This window comes from Gallus gallus, chromosome 9 (genome assembly GCF_016699485.2).
Source record: "Gallus gallus isolate bGalGal1 chromosome 9, bGalGal1.mat.broiler.GRCg7b, whole genome shotgun sequence".
In the NCBI taxonomy this organism is placed as follows: Eukaryota; Metazoa; Chordata; class Aves; order Galliformes; family Phasianidae; genus Gallus; species Gallus gallus.
This window is the reverse complement of record NC_052540.1, coordinates 12423583-12445218: the sequence shown is the minus strand read 5'-3', so window position 1 is coordinate 12445218 and position 21636 is coordinate 12423583. Positions and strand designations below refer to the sequence as shown.

The following is a 21636-nucleotide window of genomic DNA, read 5'->3' as shown; positions in this document are numbered from 1 at the left end:
GCCAGACGACTTAAACGCAAATGTTCTGAGCTCTCCTAAAAACCTTCACACACTGATACAAATGCAAACAAACACACAAGAGAGAACTTAATATTCAAATCACAGCCTTCATTTCTGCTGGAGCATGTTTAAACTTGCAATTCAATCCAGCTCCCACAAAACCTGGGGCTGAAGCTCGGGAGCCAGCCACGCCTGCAAAGATGCAGGGCGAGGTGGAACCAAAATGCACCAGGAGAAATGCTGGTGCTGCAGGAAAATGGAGCGTCAAACACTTACCTTCCAACTTAGCAAAGCAGCTTCCACCTGGGATTGCTTTCCCAGAGGTATGAGACGCGGCCAGGAGGGAAGTTGGGAGCACAGCACCATTCCCACACCATGCATGAGTTCTCAAGGGACAGCAGATACGTAGGCCTCCTCGTCCCCAGTCAGAAGGCTCTTACATTTGCACATAAAAGCAGGTGGGTAAAAATACAGACGCAGCAGAAATGCCAGAAGCACCAACCTTCACATGGTTCACATCTAAGGTGGCTGAGCTGCAGTGGAGATGAAGCAGCAGGCACTCAGCCCGGCCTGCAGACACAGAGCAGCAGGAGCGGCCCTGGGGCACTGCCAGCCCTCTGTATGCCCGCTGCCTCCTGCCAGGCCCCACTGCACAGCTGGGAAGCAGGGAGCAGGCTGGGAAGCCCTGCCAGGCCATAAATCACCCGGCACTGCAGGCACCCTGCTCTGCATCTGACCTCCCTTGCAAGGGAAATATAAATCAGCTTTACTAGCAGCTTCTGAAACAAAAACTAAACTCAAGGAACTGTAAAATGCCTCTTTATACATCCTGTGCGCCAAAGAGGCCATTGCAAGCCCCTGTCACACTGACAGACAGCAAGCAAGCTTTTCAGGAGACAAAACTACCCACAGTTGGTGAACTGAGGAAAGACATCTCGGTATGTCTGAACGGTTTTTGGCTGGCAGACTGTATAATATGGGTGTCTTCAGCACACAGTAAAGATGAAGCATAGGTACCAGGGCAAGAGAACTAGACAGAACTAATACTGTCATTTGTATTCAACAGACTTCAAAGCACTCAGGATGCAGACATGACTAGACAACAAAATTACCAACGGCTAATAAAGAGCTGGGTACAGCACATTCACTTAAAACCAGAGAATAACAGTGCAGCCAAGGTTGGATGGGACCTCTCGAGGTTGCCCACTCCTACCCCTGCCTACAGCAGGTCACCCAGAGCCCAGGCCATCGCCCACTTCAGCTCTAAGGACCTCCAAGGATGAAGACACAGCACTCTATGGGTCTGATCCCTCACTATCCTCGCTGAAAAGTAGGTTTTTTTTTTTATGGGTAAGTGGAATTTCCCATGTTTCAGTTTGTCCCCACTGCCCCATGTCATGAGTGAGACACGGCCACAAAGCCAGCGTCCTCCACATTTAGCTCACAGCTCAGCAAGAGAAAGGCTTTGCCTGAAATTTGTGGTGGCAAGATTGCAGGAAATGTTATGCCTGGGCAGCGGCCAGCACAAGCTTCTGCTCTGGTTGCAGAGGAAGTGGTGAGTGCCAGCTGAGAGCCGAGGGAAGAGTGAAGCCACCGGCATGCAGCAGGAGCGGGCTGCTGCCACGTGCCCAGCTGCACTGCTCAAAGGCAGCTTCAAGTGCCTGCAGCACAGCGCAGCCTGCAGCTGTACCTGCAGTGTGCCAGGCATGGTGCCGGGAGGGCGGCCAGGAGCAATCTGCTGCCTTCAGCACACATTCGGCAGATGTTTGGGAAGTGGCTGATGGATCCTAGAGACATGGAACATGGGTGAGCACGAGGCCTTCTAGGACTCCAGGGAGAGGGGTGTCTGTCTGCTTCTTGGATGGATGCCATGCAGCTCAGGAAGGAATGTGATGAATGGGGAGCACGTCTACAGAGAGAAAACTTGACTCCCATTCTCGGCAGCAATGAACCTCTGAACTCAGTGGCTGTTCCACTCCCAGTCTGTGCTAGTGCTGCGCCTTCACCAGCACAGCGGGCAGCCTGCTTTAGCAGCAGGGTGCCGTGGGGAGCACTGACACCAGTGTGCCCCCGGACACTGCACCCACCTGCCTGTGCCCCCACAGCAGCAGGGCAGTGGGCTGCGGGCCTCGCAATGGGGTGAGCCAGGCCTCTGCCAGTGCCTCTGCAGTGAAAGACTGGCATGGTGACCCTCCCCAAAAGGATGGTCTGGGAACACAGGAAGGAAAGGAACGTCTGCTCCACTTCCTCCTTGTCTGGCAAGCAAACGCTGTTTGTGAAACCACAGTGGCTACAGGACATACCAGGGCCCCAAGAAGGCCCCTCTGTTTTTAACTCTCATGTGAAGGGCTTCCCAAATGGCTCCCTCTCAGACCAGACCCTGTGCGGAGGCGGCCCAGCAAACACAAACCACGTGCACCATACTGGGAGGAGCCGTGACCCCATGGGCAGGACTGGGTGAGCTCCAGACAAGGGCTCGGGTGTGCAACCCGTCCTGCTGAGCAGAGGGCACAGACCCCTCACACTGTGCCCCGGGCGCAGCCCTTGTTGCACTGATGCGTGACTGCTCACATTCAGCACTCTGCTTCTAAGGGAATAAACGCCAATAGCAACGTGATCGTTGGCCACCGGTCTTAAGGAAAAGCCTCCAACCTTTCTCCCAGCCCTGACCTCAGCGTAAGAAAAACAATCGTGACCTACAAAATGGGAGAGACGGGGAAGGCAGCAGAACTGCTGACTGATCCAAGGCTACAGAGCACGTCGGTCCTGGAAGAAATAACCGCACGCAGCTGGGGAGGAAAGTGGGACAACTGAGCCAAGCTCCTTTTGCCAGCTGCCTTGTTTTCTTGCAGATTTATTGTTGTTTCCTCAACACTCAATAACAGTGAAGACACAATAAGAAAAGTTAAGTGATCAGTGGCTGTTAACCAGCAAAGCCTCCCAACAGCTCATCAAAGCCACAGGAAGGGAAGGTGCGCTCAGTAACCGCACTGCTGACACTGGCGAGCAAGCAGCACCCTCACTGTGCTGCAGCACGTGGCACCTCTTTCTGCTGACACACTAAGGGGAAGGGAGGTTGTAAAAACACACATGACAAATACACGGCTGCATGTGGCCAGGCCAGCTCCAGTCCTGCCTTCTCTAACATCTTGAGGTGTGAGGGCAGCACCAGCCTGCTGTGTGGCACAGAAACCTCCCACCATCCCCCGATGACGTAGCCTCTTTCCATGGAAGTCTGTTAACTTTGCATTCCACGTAGCTCACATATACAGGCTGTGCTTGCAGCTCAGCTGGGCCTTACCTTTGGGCATGATCCGATGCATTGCGACGGACAAGAAGAAAATCGAGTCGCTGTAGTAGGTCCCTGATCCAGCACTGAAGTGTTTCTGCATGGCTTCAACGATTGGAAACAGCTTCTCAGTCAGCTCGCTGACATCGTGGATTATTACCTAGGAGAGACAGCAGGGGCACCGCTCAGCCACGACACTCAGCCGCCCCCAGCAGCCTCAGCTCAGCACACAGGTGGGAGGCTGCAAAGCCCCGGTGCAGCTCACTGCAGTTCCAGCTGCACAACAGGCAGCTAGGTGTAGCGGGGACAGGAAGGGGGGATTTTTATGGCCACACCGTAAACGTGAGGCAGGCGTGGAGAGGCTCCATCAAATCTGTTCAACTGATATTTTCTCGCAGCCTCTGGTCCCAGCTGCTGACACTGCCAAAATGTAAGCACATATCTGGCCTCCATATGGAGTCAATCAGGGAGGTGACAGCTCACCCCGGGCTCTGGCATCCCGCAGCTCTGAGGCAAGCCAGCCCACGTCACGCACCCTGAGGACCGAGACTTGCTCCCTGCCACAAAGGCAGGCCGTGACATGGCCAGGAACCCAGCCCGGATTTCCTGAACATCAGCCCAGCAGTGAAGAAAGCTGCGCAGCATGTCCCCAGCAGGGCTGGGAGGGACAGGAGGGCAGGACACGGCAAGCTGGGGAAAATCCAGACATTGAGCAGTTACCGCAGAGCTGAGCATCTCTTCTGGCAGGAGCTTCCCCGTGCTGTGACAAGCAGCCAAGGGACTGGGTGCCCTGTGCCATGCTGGAGCCAGGCGGGTAGCACTGCTACGGCCAGAACCGGGACCTCTGGCACTCCATTACAGCCTGTGTCCTGTTAGTACTCAAACTTATAAAACAAAACCAAACCTTTGCACTCTGGCTACAAATGACCAAACCAAAAACCCCAGCAGCCCACTGCACTTAGTTTTCAGGAGTCACTTGAAAGCTCAGCAATGAAGCAAACCACATCTGCTCCAAAACCAGGAGCAACTGTAAATAAACTGTGTCAGCAAATGAAATTTTACAAGCTCGTAATTAATTTCAGCCCAAGTCAGAAGAATAGGAACTTTCTTGCGGGCCGATGCTCATTATTACACACTCAGAATGATGCAGGTCACTGAATCACAGCAGATAACTGGAGGAACTTCCAGCATAATGAACAGACCCCAGGGACGTGACCCTGGTGCACATTAGAGAGTTCAGCAACTCTGAGTTGGAGACTTGAGGTCATGCTGCCTTCTTCAGGCAGGAGAAAGCAGGAAAATTCCAGCAGGGGCTGAACACTGGTGAGGACACAACGGCAGCAGTGCTTATTTCTGTTGAGGGATGCTGAGATACTTCCCCTAGCTGGCCCTGCCAGCCCCACCATCCACACAGCTCCCTTCCAAACTAAATTATTCAGCGATTCGACGGTTTCGCTCCTTTTGCTCCAGGATCGCTGTAGAAACACCCAGCACAGCGGCACAGCTGCAGTGCCACGGTGCCGGCCTCCCCATGGAAGCAGTCAGGCTTCAAACTTCTCCCATCTGAGATGACAAACAGCATAGCAGGGGTGAAAAAATTGAGTTCAACCCAATTCTAGTCATCTCTGAAATGAGCAGTGGAGTGCCAGGGGACAAACTCTGTCTTCCTTCTGCTTCCAAAGAAAGCAGTGGAAAACGTGTTCCTCTTGCCCATCCTTTGGTGAAGCACTTCTGCATAACAAACTCCCGACACGAGGAACCTTCCTTCTGCAACTGCAGCACTGCAGAGGCCTCTCCTCTCCCCTCACTTGAGCACAGCCTGTTTATCTGTTGCTAATTTTGTGCTTTGCTATTTATTTGTGGAGCAGCTTTCAGTAAATCCTTGTAGCTAAATCTGAGCGAGTTCACTGAGGACATCAAGAAAACTAAGTTCTGGGGGTTTCCTGCACGAACACATATTTTATAAACACATCTCATACTGAGAAAGGACCTTTTCAATTGGTTCACCAGGAAACAACTGCCATACACTCAGTTTCTCTTTTTGTTTCCCTCCTTCTGGTGCGAGGCACCTTTGCAGCAATCCCATAAAGAGCAGGGTTGATGGCAGCTTGGTGGTGTGTGCCGGACCCACAGTGGAGGAGGAGGAGAGCCCAGGCTTCCCCCACAGCCCCACTGTGGCTCACAAAGGCCCTCACCAGGGCAGGTGATAACCACATCCCACAGAGGAGATGGAGCTGTGAACACAGGGCTGGGCCTGCCCGAGTGAGAAGCATTGACTTGTAGAAACCAGAGCGAGGCTTCCTGAAAGCCAGCCCTCGGGACTGTGCCGTGGGGCTCCAGCCTCCTTCTGGAGCAGCCGCTGGTGGCTGCAGGACACCTCTACCCCATGACCAGGGGCAGCTGCAAACAACCAGATCTCCTGCCACTGAATTGCACAGGGAGAAAAGCAGCGGTCCCAGGAGAGGGCTCCAAAAATTAGTTTGGGAAGGGTGTGGGTTGGCACTAGGTAGTACCCATGGAGAGAACCACCTAAACAAGTCACTGAGCATAGCAAACCCTGCAGGCAGGCGCTGCTTGGGGCTCACAGGGCATGGCACAGGCAAATGTTGCTGGCAGAGCCCAGCCGGGCAGGCTGCGAGCCCTTCGTGCAGCAGTGTTGCTCGCTTGCTGCTCATGGCTCCATGCAGCACTGTGCTGTGGAGCTCCAGCTCCATCTGCTGCTTGCTGCCGGCACGGCTCGCATCTGGGACACATCTGCATGCAGCCGGTGCTCCCAAGGCAATCCAGACCGCAGGCCCGGTGACGCTGTGCCATCATGCTCCGAGGACTTGGGACAGCCCAGGCCTGCCCTCAGTGCAGCACGAAGATCTGCAGACGCCGTCCTGCACACACTGCTGTGTGCACCCCAAAGCACTCCTCCTCTCACTGTCTGCACACTGTGGGAGGCTGCAGCCAGCTGCTGCGCTCTCCAGACAGCTCTGTAAGTGCCTGAAAATGCAAATACGCCCAGGGAGCGATGAGAGCTGGCCTGATACCTTCCCTAAGTGAAGGTTCGCTGATTCCTTCACTCCAGCAGAGATTCTACCTGATCCCAGCTCTGCTGGGAGGGCCTGGCAAAGGCAGCTCCAAAACCCCAGTGCTCCCCATGAAGTAGAAGCACATCTCGGGGCTCAGCAGCCCTGCCCTGCAGCTCCGGGCACTCAGCAGGCCTCAGCTCTGCGCCTGCTCTGGGAAAGCTGCGTAAAGACCAGGAAAGCGCCCTGCGAGCACCTGAGGGAAGCCAGGAGAGGCCTCAGGGCAGATGGCTACTGCTGGAGCCACCAGAGTGCACTGAGAGTCTGCCTTCTTCTGAACTGCAGCAGCACGAGAGCCGCAAGCTATCCTGATGTTTCCTGCTGGTGTTTTCTGCCCACTTGTCACCGTGAGCGCCCCGGGGGCTGCTGGTGCTGAGGCACAGCTCTGTGTGTAGGAGCTGACACGGAGGCTGTGCCAGCAGCTCCCGCCTACAGCCCGGGTAACGCACCTGCAGCCGCACCGCTGTGGTCGGCAGCTGACTGAGCACTGTCAGGAAAGACGGGATTATTTACCGAGAAATACTTTGTACGAACAACACCGCGGTTACACCTGCGGGAGCACCTCAGGCTCTTCCAGCAGAGTTTAGATAACATTAAAGGAAACGCTCCTTCAGGGCCGCAGGAGGGCTCCGAGCAGCGCCCCACACCTCAGCACAGGAGCGCACGTCCCGGCGGCCGGCAGGCGCAGAGCTGCGGCGGGGCGGGCACACACCGAGGCCGGGAACGGGGCGGAGATCCCGCGGGCCCCGGCCCAGCGCCGCCCCCCGGCCGCCCCTTCTCTCCCCCGCCTTCCCCTCCCTCCCCCCCCCCCGCCGCACCTGGTGCCGGAAGGCGGCGCCGCGCAGCGCGTCCCTCAGCAGCCCCTCTCCGATGTCTCTGCTGGCGCCGTCGGTGACGAGGTGGAGGTGCAGCGCGTCCCCGCGGCGCAGCCGCCCGTGGCGCAGCAGGGAGCGCAGCGCGGCCTGGCCCTTACCGCGCAGCGCGGGGCTGCGCTCCGCCTTGGTGAACATCATCAGGAGGTGCAGCGCCCGGCCCGCCTCTCCTCCGGCCGCCGTCCTCTCGCGGCGGGCCGGGCCGGGCGGCGTGGCGGGCGGCGCGGCGGCCCGCGTGGCGCGGAGGCGGCGGGTGGCGCTGGAGAAGGTCTCCCCGCCGCCGCCCAGGTAGTAGAAGGCGCACACGGCCAGGGCCGCCGCCAGCGCCAGCGCGCACGGCTGCGAGCGCGCCCAGCCCATCCCGCCGCTACCCGCCGCCCGCCGCCATGCTGCGGCCCCGCCCCGCCCCGCGCTGGGAGGCGGCGCCGGGGGCGCGGAACGGCCGGTAGCGAAGCGCGGCGCTCTGCCCTCAGCCCGGCTGGAGGCGTCGCAGCCCCCGGAGCGGTTATTGCCGTCCTCTCTTTTTTCCTTCAGTGATGCAAAGCTTTCTTTGGTAGAGCAGCAATTCAGATAACGCGTACTGATGTCGCTGCAAGGCAGGGGAGTCCTCCTTTCCTGGGGGAGGGTGCTGACGTGGGGAAGGGTAAATACAAACGGGTAAAATACACAACTGCAGGGAGTGAAAGAAGCACTGTCAGTAGAGCACCCCTTAACGCGGCTAAGGGATGACACGCGGCATCGAAGTCCTGAAAGCTACAGGCCAAAGCCTCCGAAATGAGACCAAAGCCCACCCCAATGCCAGCGAGCACTTGGGTTGGGCCCAAACGGGGAGGAGGCTGAAGGCTTCAACACAACCAGCAACCCAAACGTGCTCAGACTGCAGCAGGGCGGCCTGCAGAAGCAAGCGGGATGTCCGCAACCCACCGCCTTCAGCCGAAGTTACAGGAGCAAAGCCCAGTATGTCTGTATATCTGTATGTCTGATACCATTCAGCAGCATTATGCAGAAAGATGATTTATCAGTTTGTTTACATGCATTGTACCAGCGTTAACAAAACATGGAACCTTAGGAACAATCAAAACAACACGGGTAGCTAAGGAGACACCAGAGATGCTATCTTCACATGCAACATAAAGGGAATTGTACCTCTGAAATTAAGATGCATTAGAATATATGCTGAGCACGCTCTTACACATTTGTCTTTCCAAGAGGCTTTTGGAACATGTGGTGTAACTCTGCCTAGGAGGAATATCCTGCAGTCTTTTAATGGTCTACGTGGTAAATCACTACACAGGAGTTAATCATGCTTTCTCTTACTAAGGGCTGGATCCTGCAAGGCAGAGGGCCTGGAGCGCTGAGCCTGCAGTATCTGCTGGGACAGCCTCACTGCACTGCATGCAGCTTAATGACACATTCATTTTTGCTGATGAGCAAGACCTTAACGTATGTATTGCACCTGACCTGAAAAGCGGCACTTATACTGGGCCTCCCAGTGTACCAAAAAAGATCAGGGAACAAAGCTGTGGGCTCAGAAGTGCTGCACCTAATCCCCAATCCACTGAAACTCCAAATCTCCTGAAAGAGAGTCGTATGACCCAAAGATCAGGTATGTTTCTAGCCCTTCAGCATGAACAGTCTGATAGTGAGACCCCACGTAACAGTATGATGCTGCTTTCCAAAGTCAGAATGCAAATGGATCTGCAGAGCTACAGGGAAGAAGCTTTTGTTGGCAGGAAATTATCCTGCAAAGTTTGATAGATTTTTGTGGCTGGGAAGGAAAATACCCGTGTGGGTTGGGTGTCTCAGCAGCAAGGAGTGAGACAGAGATTATGCCACTGAGCTGTAGGGAGCTTTACTTGACAATCACACCGTACACTGCCTGTCCCGTAGGCAGCAGAGGACACACATCTTTAGAAAAAAGAAATCTATGTATAAAGTGTACACTATACATAGCCATATCTTACATGGTCCGTCTGTACACGGGGCATTTAACTTCCTCTAAAATCTACTAACAAAACATCCACCGCTGTTAAATACAGATTAAGAAGTACATCATCAGTTCATAGACAATGATTTAAAAAGGCTATGAATCATCTATAAGCAGTAATTTCTATTAAGTTGCTTATTATTCAACTAAACGCACCCTCGAAGTGGGCAGAATCTGCTCTTCCTAGCATAATTACACCACACATGAAGCAAAAATCGTTTATGAGATTCTTTTGCTTGGAAAACTCAGTGCTCACTTTTCAGGTGCTATTACCTTTGCATCAAGAATCATCCAGATTAAATGCATGGCTGTACATTTTCTGCAAAATAATATATATGTGAAAAGCCTTGTTAAATATTTAACATGCTGGGAAGCTTAATTTTACCATAACCTACAAAAATTCTTTGCCCAGTTTTGGTTATTAAGCAACTTGGAGAAAACCCCATTCATTTCCTACATATACAGAAGGTTAGCATAGTGCTGTGGCTAACAGGACTACAGAACACTCACAAGGATGTTGTGGCTAAAAATTCTCCTCAAGTTTTCCTTAGGGCAAATACAGCATAAAGGACTGCATCTGCTGGTTTATGGCTTCAGCTGACGATGACCTAGGCACTACCTGACCTGACACATACGCATGTACCTGCAGACACCATTTATGCACGCACATGAGCAGAGTAGAGCTCACTGAAAAAAGCAGTTTGTGTTGCTGCCCTCAATACAGCTGCAGACTGTGCTCATTTGTTACTTTGCAAGAACGTGCAGCGAAATTCCTACGTTTCCTTCTGCAAATGTTAGCTCAGACACGTATACAAAATCTGCAAAGATGTGGACATTACACCGTGCGTGACTGACCTAAATTTAGGATGGCTGTATTACAATATGGAGTTTTATATATGCAGCTTAGGGCTAGCAGTGAGAACAGCAAGGATAAAAGGTGACAAACAGCCTTTGCGTGGTTGTTCTGCACAAACACCTTCAGCTTTCCATTTTTTACTTTAATATCTCAATTTTCATGTCCAGATGTCAAAGTACTGACAAAACCCACATAATGTCCAGCAGGATTACATTTATTTTTCCTCATGAAAGGTTCCAAGTGCTCATTTAAAAGTTACTTCCTTCACAGCAAGTCTTAATTTTAGAAAGGGAAATAAAAAAAAAAAAAAAGAAAAAAATAAACTACTCTTAGAAATTTGGTCCTTCGGGATATACACCTATTGTGACTGACCTGCAGTCACCAGCATAAAGGCCAGCCTGGTGTTAAAGCTTCCACTGCCAAAGAGCTTGAGAAAGAGAAAAGCTCCCACACCTTGTTATTACCAGCCTGCCTCTAACCAGTGTCAGCGTAGGAACAAGAGAATCCTGTAAGCTACAGGCCCGCAGGCAGAAGGACAATTCAGCAAGTCATTACCTGATTTCCCTTCCAAACAGTCCAAGAAAATGCAACCTAGACCTTCTTGTCAGAGGTGCATCTTTATGGCAATAGTGAGACAGGTGGCAGCAGAGGATATTGACAGCAAAGCCAATCTGATCCCTCAGCCACCATCTGCAACACACACAGCTGTGCACTTCTAACTTCACATACGAGTCACAGATGAATGTGGTACTTGCTAACAGGTGCTATTTCTATACTGAGCTAGCAGGTATTCCTTTTTTTTTTTTAATAAACATATTTTTCAGCTGCTGAGGTGTATGTACTGTACAGCATAAAAACTTGTATACAATTCCCCAGCTACCGCTATCTACAGCTACATTTAGAGTGGTCATTTTATCCAAACTAACAAAACGCATATAATTCATTCTGCAGCGTAAAGACGACTTGCACTATAAGGAGCAGGTTCTTTTCCTTCTTGACACTTAAGGCTTCTGGGAATCTGACTGCTGGAAACGGTTTAGCTTCTCTGGATTATTTGATGCCATTTGGGAAAAGTCACGAAAAATGTCCTGATAAATTTCATCTCCTAAAAGAAGAGAAGAAAGGAAACAGTTAATTAGCACAAATGTTTGAAACATCACCCAGCACTACACAAATGCCCTACCATGCTACCAATCACTGTAAAAACATATATTAATGGTGTAAGGGACTGCTTATAGATGGAATGATGCTGATGTGAACTCTGAGACTGTTTAATTGCATGCACGTTCTGTAGAAGCAAATTAAACAAAGCCAAACTATACCTGCAATAGTACCTCAAAGGCAGCCGCACAGAGGAAAGTCCAGAGTTAGAAAGGAGAAGTGCAAGCATTTTAAAGCAATGTAAAATAAAAAAATGTTTATTAGCTCTCGAGAAACAAAAGTCATTTTTGAAAGGAGTTGCTAACCAAGTTAGAATTACGGTGTCACTGAAGCTTTGCTGGGAAACAGAGGCCACAAGTCCAGCAGCCAGACAGAGCTCCCCATGAAAGAAACAATTAGCAAGCAATACTATAAAAAGCAATCCTAAGTAATTAGTTGTTGGTCATAAAAGCTTTTCAACTACTACTTAAGCAAGCATCAATTTTTACTGCATCATTGGACATCCATTATATCCTCTAGGTTTATCTCTAAAAGTAACAGCACCTTCCTTAAACATTTTTCCATGTTTCTTATCTTCACCCTTTGTGTGTAAGAACAACCTGACAACAAGCACGGCTCTATTCCAGAGTAAGGAAAGGCAGCAATTTGCACCTGCTCTGTCTCCCCTTCTCTCTCCAAACTGGAAAATCACATTCGAGAGTAATTACTTCTTGAGTCATTGCCAGGTCATTCTTCTACCATTTTAGAGTGGTAGAAGAATTTTTTCTTTGTTTGTTTTCTATCTGCTGCAACATTTTGGGCCTCGAGTTCTCCTTTTACTTTAAAACATTGACCACACTCCATTGACTTCAAAGGGAACTAAATATGTAAAGCACTCAGTCCAGTCAGGAAATATTCAGCCATCCAGATTTTCCTGTCTTCCCAAAGCAGATGACCGCGTGGGACAAGATCCCAGCATTACTGCTCCCTGCTGACAACTTGATTAATAATGCAACAAAGAAATCAACCTAACAATATCTACTATCACATAGGTTGAACGTGATTCTCAGCCCCTCCTTTCCCCTTCCCTCCCCCTCCTACAACAGCAGGACTGCACAAGAATCACAATTCCACCACTCCTTTCAAAAGGACAGTTTTAGAAAGGATTTCTTTTGTGTGAGAAGTTACACTGCTCTGTGTTTCCATCTTTTTAATGCACATTTCCAATATCAGAACCATTGTACGTTGCAAATAGTGGAGATGAGGCTTCATTCATTTGAAAACGCTTTCAGAAGTGATAACTGACCTTCTACAAATACTTCACACGGTACGTGGGGTTACACAGAAGTGTAGTGACAATTCTGCACACATCTTAAAGGACAAATAAATTCCGCACTACTCTGCTAGGAAGCTTTCATTCTAGTGAAATCTCTTTTGGTTTTCAGGTTTAGTTTCAAGTACGTTCTAGAGATGAAACAGGCACACAACACACTTTATCACAAGTTTCTGGTAACTGCCTGCAGCGGAGGATAAGCACAGAATGAAAGAAGTTGAAAGATCCATCCCAAGACTGGGTTTGAGGAGCACAAATCAGAATCAAGCTGGTATGATGCAAGAACTGAGGCTTTTAATACAGACACGGGTTCCATTTGTGAACTAGTACTGTAGTTCAAGTTGCCATCATTAGTTCTCTTAAATAAACTTGGAAGAAAAAAGCTATTTTTGTAAGATACGTCGTGGCTCTGTTTTTTACTATATTACATAACAAAAATATTACATACAAAAATAGAGTAAAATAAAGTGCCCCGTTAGTTTGTATGCTGCATTAAAATATTTAATGCTGTAAACCTTATTCTTTTAAAATCTTACTTTAAAGTTTAATTCTGGAAATTCTCTTTCCAAGCAATGTTTTCACTAAAGTGCAGATTTTATGTACAAAAATACTGAAACACTGCTTTACCATTTAACACCAGAATAAATTAAAAGGCACACATGATACATTCAAGAAAAGATAGGAAGAAACAGTAGCAGTTCTAATATCAAATAGTTAGCAGACATACTGCAGCACCAGAAGATGAGCACTCAAGTATTATACGAGAATCAGAACGATGGTGCGTATGGCTCCTACCACCAGAAATGAGCATTTTGTGGAACAAGCTAATTTCAGCCAGTTCCCACTCTAAGAATATTATTCTGGAAGACCAACTATACCTCGCAAAGCAACACAGACATTCCCTAAGTAGCTCAAACCAGCCAAGTATATTAAAATCAGAAATGCTGATGCTACCGGCTACGTTAGTAATTGCCTATCAACTGCACTACTGAAGCAGAGGAATATACAGTCTGCTTCGTTGTGATGACAAACTCTCACATCAGTGTTTACCCTCATATATCTCCCAGCAAATGTACAATTGTCTCAAAAATCCTCATCTTCTTTTGGAACACAATTTTGGAAAAGAGGAGTTCTAAAATAAGCGTAGCGCAGATACTTCAGCATGTCTGTGCAGTGAAAAAGACCTGCTTTGTCTATGGCCAAGTAAGGGGAACATCCATCAGAACAACTGAACTAGATGATTGTGGAAGGTCCCTTCCAACCAAACTACTCTATCCTAACAGCAGAGAGGGGTTTTGTGTTTACACTTGCACAGTTTCACTATCCTAGCAGGCTAGCAGACGTTAACACTTAAACACTCAAATACTTATTCAGCTTTCTAGGAGACTTCAGCAAGTAAAGAACTGCTGTATCCAAAGAGACAGTCAGATCTTCTGGCTGGGACACTGCCCTGTACAGCTCAGGGTCAGAGTTATAACAGCTACTCTAATGCTACCCTCCCTCCAATTTGGGGCAAGCTTTATGCCTTGTGCTGGCTCTACTTTCCATGATCAATCTCGCCCTCTCACAGTTATCAGAGATTGCCTACACAAAAATATCTGGACCAGATTGCATGAAGTGCAGTCTCCAGATTCTACTGTAACTGTTAAGAAGGCCCAGGTGTCTTTGGTAAAAGATGTACCGAGCTTTTTGTTTTCTCTACTTATTTGAAGAACCTGTCTAGACCACTTTTAAACAAAATAACAGGGAAAACAGACTCCCTCCATCTTCAGTTTAAGGACATGGACATTCATACTTTCATGTGCCAGAATTTCTTAAGAATTCAGCCCAAGTAAGCCTTATAATATTTAGGAACCAACTTAGGCTTTTGTACAAACTACAGAAGTGCATTTTCTGCTTTATAATAGTTTTAGTTTTTTTCATGTCAATTAAGTGATCCAGAGTGTTCCTTTATGACCTAGGGCATAACTTTGGAATCAAAGTATCACCTCCCCTAAAAGAAATGCATTGCACTATTTGAAACCAGTAGTTATTATTTTGAACACTTAAAATAAAAACTAGGAAAATCAAAACTACTCCACTAGTTGTTACCTCCATCCTGTCAGTGAAGTAGCATGCATTATATCAGAAAACAGCCTCAAATTCAATGTGAGCAAACAGGCAATAGACTTTTTCTTTCACATGTGTAATCTGCTGCATTTTGGGTGGAGGATTCTTCCATATCATGCTCATAATTGAGTACTTACTTCTAATTTATTTGTTGCTCCTCCAGAGAGAGCAAGTAAATGTCTGAGTGATCTTCAATACTTTCACTGCTTTAATTTGAATTTCCTAGGAATTTTGTTTAAAGATAAATTTCAAACACAACCATTCTTCAGGAGAAGCTTTATGAAATATGGAAGTTCCGCTCATTTGATACCATCCATCTGGGATACTGGACACTCAGCATGGCCCCTTGAGTATATTCCAGCCCCAAACTGGTGAGAGGCATAAGCACAGTCCTTATCAATCAATGACAAACATAAAGGCTTCCGAAATGGGAAATGAGCCAAGAGTACCTGGCACTCAGCCTTAAAAAGGTTTTTCTTTTGCTACTGCCTGGGATAGCATATTTTTATGATTGCCTTGAATAACCTGACAATTAACCATACATTCATTATTGATATTTGCATGGAATTAAATTAGGTTCCTATGGAAGCATATCGTAACAGAGGAAATAGCTTGCATAAATATCATATCAGAACATATTGTAAATTGGGACAGAATGCCTGAGAACAAGCTGCACAGACTCATTAAATAATGCTATTTTCTGGTATGAGTTGACTCAAATGCCTGATACATATACTTCTTAAAAAAATCGAATGGTGAGATGCTATGCATACAAAAATACATAATTAAGAATGACTGTTGTTTAAGATACTAACTAATAAAATACTTTTTAGAAGGAAGAAATAATACTTTCAGAATTGTCTGGAGGTATTTTGAAATATTTGATACACATTTTTACATTGGCGTAGAGTTTCTTTTCTTAAAAAAAAATTAAGAAAAAAAAAGAGGTCCATTCTAAAGGAAGGAGAATGGTATCTTGTACTAAGATGAACTTCTCAAGTGTCTCTGAGCAGCCTGGCTTACAAGGCTGCCACTCAGGGTCAGATAAATCCTAACATCGCGTCAGTTTCAGAGAAGTGTCAGTAGGAGAAAACCGAACATCCAGCAGCAAAAAAGATTGGTAACAGCTGTACTAACAAACTACCATAACTATGTGCTTTAAACACTCTCCTTTTAGGTCTCCTACATAACCTGACAAAGCTGCACCATAATGAAGCTCTAACGTGTATATACTGTTTAAAAAAAACATTGTATGAAGTTATCTTAAATCTTCTTCAGACCCTAAGAATCGAGCTGTAAACTGATAAATTCCTGAATACATTTCTTATACTGCATCTCAGTATGGTTATTAGTAGAGTATTGACCTGGCTGTCCATAGAGCCCTTCTGATTCACGCATTTCTTCATTCATCCTTGCTAGACGCAACCTGTGATTGGGGAAACAGAAAAAGAACAGTGTCACTTTTAAAGCAGTGAAAAAAGACTGCAGTTTGAAGACCTACAGTGTGGCATGCTCTTGAACCTCACAGCGAGGTCATCTGTGTCCAGTGCAGATTTTATGTCCAGACCTACCATGCATTTTAAAATAGAAGCAGTATGAAAAACTTAGACACCTAGTTAGAAATGAAACACAGAACTTACAGTGTTACAATATCTGCATTTGCAGCCTCTACAGCTATGCTCAGTGGATCTTTCCCATCTTCATCAGTAGCATGCTGGTTTGCTCCTCGTTTTAGGAATAAACACACTTGCCTGTTTAGAGATATCATTTAAGAATAATTTTCATCACAATAAAGGAAAAAAAGCTAATAAAAAAAACAAGCACGATGCAATATATTTTACTTGAACATATCAAAATACCACTGTTCACCTATAATAATAAGATGTTAACAGATAATTAAGCAAAGCTTTTAGCTAGCTTTCCAAAAAGTATTAAACAGTATTTAAACTGTCAAATCATACTAATGCAGCTAAGAGTTGAACCTTTCAGAAGGTAAACCTTTTACATCCTGTGTCATCTGAGGTCACAGAACCATAAAACTTCACCCCTTTTACTATGATAGAAGAGAAATGCTGAGCAGGATAAATTAATACAGTACAGAACCCTTAGGCACAGATGCATGTTTTACCAAGTAGAAGCTGACCTCATTTTTCTTGGCTATTTTTCATCTATATGGCTGCATATAAGCATACGCATGTACATAAATCACCTACACAAGCAGGGCATGATGACTAAGCTTAGACCTTAAACTCTCTCAAGCTGTCAACTTGGCACTCTATTCAAAATTCATGTATGCAAAGAGAATGGGTGCCACAAAACAGATTATGTCCTCATTTGAATTAATCTGGCACAAGGTTTCAGTTTAAAGCCCTGATTCCAAAATTCAAAATGTGATGTAGTATATTTCATTTCAAAATGAAATACCTGTGTGAGATGAACCAGAAACAGCTCTGGTCCTCACCCACCACTATTTCTCTTACTTGCTTCTCATTTTCGTAGGAAAAATTTCATGAGTCTTCACCAGAAACCCACGTTATTTCAGAAGTATTATCAAACACACATTTTTCCAACATGGACTGAAGTGTTTACAGGCATGTGTTCTGCTAGGAGACGGGTGGGGAAGTAATGTTTTAAAGTACTCTCATCACAAAAGTTTAAGGGAAAAAACTCTGTGATCTGAAATAAATTAAAATGTCTGAATATTTGGGGGAAGTGAACAAGCTTTGCATTAATAAGGGCAGTAACCAGTGACTATTGTCAAATTCTGGAACAGTGAGGTACCCTGTGTGTCCTAGAACTGTGGCGTGGTGTAGGGGTCCTCTTCCTTTCATGTCCCTGATGTTCACATTGGCACCATTCTGCAGCAGGAACTCACAAGTAACCAATGAACCCTATGGAAGAAGAGCAAAAGAAACAATTTAGCACCAGATCTCTAGAATCAGAGTGAAAACCATCCTGCCTTCTTACCACTGAGTCTTATGGTAAAGGAAACTAAAGGGATTGCTTCCATATCACTACTGTACACTACCACGTTGTATAACCACCAAAAAAAAAAAAAAAAAAACAAAACCAACCACAATCCAAGGGAAAAATACTTCAGAAATAACTTTGAAAGAACTTTGTAAAGACAATTTCAGTATCACATTATCATTCATGAGCAAAGCAAGCAGTTCAAAAGAAGCAGTGACACAGAAATATCCCTATTATTCCCCCTCCCCTCCTCCCACATCAGTCAGGATGCTGTATATCACATACCCCTCGCACTGCCTGAATGAGTGGAGTTGCTTTGTTTTCTTCCATATTGACCCAGTTTACTTCAGCTCCATGGGCCAATGCTTCTGCCATATCTGGAAGATTCTTCTCAAAGGCAGCTCGATAAAGATGCAATCCTGGATTAAGCTGTCTGGAGTCATAGAACACAGAAGACTCTTGCTTTTCTCCTTCTGAAAGAAATTTTTAAAAGAAAAAGCTTATCTGTAATCCTTGTTTTTGTAAGGTACCTTCTGGAGTTGTAACCAAAACATCTTTGGCATAAGGTAGCTCACACTTCACAGAAAGATCTGCATTGGTGCCCCATTCTACCTGAAATCATCACACATGCCTTTAGCTTATTCCAGCACTCGAGTACAGACACTTCAGAATTCTGCCCAGAAAACCTTCCCTTTGTGTTACTGGCATTTGTGAATATCCTTCAACCTACCTTTCCCATGTCATTTCTAAAAAATAATAATAATAATAATAATTGTAAGAAGTGTGTCTGGTCTCAAACAAGATACGAATAAAACTCATTTCCTGCTGAGATGTAGTCATACAAATATATCTATCTGCAACAGTTTGATACAGCTGAATATAACAAGGCTAATATTGTTCTGAGAGTTTTCATTTAAAGATATCATTCTTACATATAAATTACTTGCTGGGGCTGTAGTCCTTTGGACTAAACAAAATCCTTTTATCTCAACAACAGTTATACACAGTGAAGTGTGGGAAGACATTTTATACATAAGCTTTCATGAGTTACTTCATAACTGCTTCTACAATGCAGTCAGAGGATCTAAGGCACATAATGATTGCCTACAAACCACAGCTGTGAACTACTGTACTTGAAACGTACCTCAGAAGTGTGCTATGATGTAGAAGTGTAAGTTTGCTTTGTACTAAATGCTTTGTATATTTTAACAAGCTATACTCCATATATGTCAGCCCAGGATACTGATAATAGATAATTTTATCAGTTTATAAAAGCTTTAGATATGTGGATTAATGTTTAAAGGTATGATCACTTCCATGTCAGTAGAAAACAAAAATTAAGCAAGAATGTTGAAGTAACACACAAAGCTTATGATCTGTGACTTCACAGGAATTCCATCTCCAACATCGTAACTCTTTATGAAATGATTGTGCATCTCTCTGGAGACTTCTCTGTCTCAAGATGAAGACTGCTTCATTCTGTTCCATTCTAAAAAGAAGCTCTGGCTCAATATCATGGACTAAAAAATTCTCTGAACTTACTTAGGAGGATTCTGTGACATTCTTGCTACCAAGCATGGAGGAGAGAAAGGCAACCCAAGCAATCATTACCCTTATTAAAATGTTTCAGCATACTGGGATAAAAGACATGTGAACTTTACCATTAAGTAGTATACCCTTTGATGGAATGTGCTAGCAAAAAAAAGAAAAGATTAAGTCTTTGTCTTGAAACAAAGCCAAACACACCTGGTTCATACAAGCTGTTAGCTGATATAGTAGAGGCAAGGTGTTCTCTGCTGTCATCGACACTCTGCTGGATCCCACTGTCACTGCTTCTTACTGTTTTGGGGAGAAATCAGCGTTACTATGCAGATTATAAGTTACCCACTCTTCACAGACACCATGATAATAAAGCAAGCTCTTATACTTGGTCCTGAATTAATTTTTTTTCTCCCCAGTGACAAGTAATTATTCATTATTTTTATGACATGTCCATTAAAATAAATCTTAAGTCACACACTCCAACGATAAAATTCATAACAACAGTATCAAAGATTATCATAGAGGTAGAAAATCAGGATAAGTAAAAAAGCTTAAGTTATTTCATGAAAACACTAAGCAATGCGGTAGCCCGGAGACAATGGATTAAAGGCAGGGAGATGGCCACAACACACAATGGATCACTAGTGCAAATACTGAACATGCCACAGCTGTAGTACTTACTACTACGTAGCTTTGAAGAGGTATCAAAGTAGGAGAAGAGTGAATCTAGTTCATCAGGACAGAACAGAGACTCCCGCCTCGCCTCGTCGCTACTTACAGCAACCGCTGGGACATGCAAGTTAGCAAAGCACAAAGCAGGCAGTAAGGAAGGAATAGGGCAGGAAAGAACATTATTGGAAAAATTAAGGATGAAAATACGGAGGAAAGAAGGTGGTTAATATGTTTCTGAATGGTAAGCATCCCCAGTCCACAAACTTCCCACCTAAAGAATGCACATTTCTCAACAAGCCTTTTCTTCCCTGTACCTCTGAACGAGGCTATGATCCACTGATAGAGAGATAGGACTACTCTGCACGGGGCAGAAAGTCAGTAAATACAAAAAGCCTTAAAAATACTTTAAAAAGAACATGTGTAACGTAGCTAAGGAGAGAAATGTGTAGATACCTCTTGGAGATGCTGCACCTTGTTCTATTGCCAGAAAGGATTTTTCAGGAGCACTGTGCCTTTTCTCTTCCTGACTTTGAGGTAACACTTTTGTTCTGGATTCAAGTGGAGATACTGCTGCTGCAGGCTGCTTTTCTACAAATTTTCTTTCCACATATTTCGCTTTGATGTACATTTCCTTCTCTTGTCTGTCATAAACAAAATGCCTGAAGTTAGTGAGCTCAGATCTGATTATTTTTCTACAAGAACATCCACTTCATACCAATGCCAGTAATCAAACTGCTTTTTGGCACTGCACATAGGACACTCAATGACATTTTCAGAACAATGAAGAGCACATTATCCAATTCTCTCTGGATTCTTGATGAAAATTTGTATAAGCCTCAAAGGAATGCAACTTAGGAAAAGTTTAGGAAGTTAAAAGAAAACACTCTGTTTGTATAGGTACATTTTCTTTCAGGCAGACACTTTAGAAAGCAGTATGTGGAAGAAAAACATCAGTTACTGTACATTAACTCTCGATATAATTCCCTTACGCACATTTTCTATATTTCCAATAACCAACTAATATCACACATATTTAGATTCTTCGGTAAAAACATTTGTTAAAGGAACACCAAGACTGCATGAGAGAACAAAAATGAAAGCCCCAGGCAGGCACAACCACCAGCTGCAGAACGCATGCTATGTATTTTCTCCCTGAAGCTCAGTATTATCTGCATGCAACACGCCAAAAAATTGGGACATAGTGATGAAAGAGCTTATAAAAGTGCTGCTATTGAAATCACTGAGAAGCAGTTATCACGAGAAGGAATATCTAGCAAATCTCCTACAATATTAATGTTATTGTAACATCACCAAATTGTCGGTACCTTATAAATCATAGTTCTCTACTGCATGCAATTCTGACAGCAAGCAGCACAGAATTGGAAAGCTAGTAAAAATGTTTGAAAAGACTTATTCTTTATGTAACAAAACATTAAGAAATATCTTCAAACACATTAACAAACAGAAATGGTAAACAGTAAGAAAGAGAGAAAAGAGCGTTCCAGGGGATTAGGGAACAAAAATCAAAGAAAGAACAAAGTCACTGTAAACAAAAGTCAGAACCACAGCTTCCTTCCAGGGTCCCTTTCACAAGAGCTGGCTCAGATGGTGCAAAGCAAACAAGAAACAAAACCAACCTGCCCACACTGATGTGGCAGAGCAGGATGCTATAGGGTTGTCATCAGAAGAAGGAAGTGAGATCAGGAAAAGAAGTGCACTATAGAAGCCAAAGGGGACTAACAAAGGGAATACCCATGAGAAGCAGGAGAAATATACTGCTTATAAGGAGAAA

The 21636-nt window shown here is 45.6% G+C and overlaps 2 protein-coding genes across 17 annotated transcripts in view; both read right to left on the bottom strand.

Annotated features, from left to right (window-relative positions):
- The window catches only part of XXYLT1 (xyloside xylosyltransferase 1), a 39099-nt gene extending 29009 nt beyond the window's left edge, over positions 1–10090 (bottom strand). For 2 of the 4 annotated variants that reach the window (XM_046898415.1, XM_046898416.1), the window contains exons 1-2: positions 7182–10090; positions 3302–3449 (exon numbers count right to left, since the gene is read on the bottom strand). In XM_046898415.1, the coding sequence (XP_046754371.1) occupies positions 3302–3449; positions 7182–7595 (562 nt within the window). In that variant the 5' untranslated portion in view covers positions 7596–10090. Of the gene's footprint in view, positions 1–3301; positions 3450–3624 lie in introns of all 4 variants that reach the window. The other 2 variants (NM_001389504.2, XM_046898417.1) reach the window with 2 other exon arrangements.
- Positions 10091–10276: 186 nt separating this feature from the next.
- Positions 10277–21636, bottom strand: part of ACAP2 (ArfGAP with coiled-coil, ankyrin repeat and PH domains 2) — a 56664-nt gene continuing 45304 nt past the window's right edge. For 7 of the 13 annotated variants that reach the window (XM_040705559.2, XM_040705561.2, XM_040705560.2 and 4 more), the window contains 8 exons: positions 20298–20485; positions 19854–19958; positions 19377–19469; positions 17916–18103; positions 17442–17551; positions 16301–16411; positions 16025–16086; positions 10277–11183 (listed from right to left, as the gene is read on the bottom strand). In XM_040705559.2, coding sequence (XP_040561493.1) covers positions 11080–11183; positions 16025–16086; positions 16301–16411; positions 17442–17551; positions 17916–18103; positions 19377–19469; positions 19854–19958; positions 20298–20485 — 961 coding nt within the window. In that variant the 3' untranslated portion in view covers positions 10277–11079. The remainder of the gene's footprint in view (positions 11184–16024; positions 16087–16300; positions 16412–17441; positions 17552–17915; positions 18104–19376; positions 19470–19853; positions 19959–20297; positions 20486–21636) is intronic. The other 6 variants (XM_040705563.2, XM_046898414.1, XM_040705564.2 and 3 more) reach the window with 1 other exon arrangement.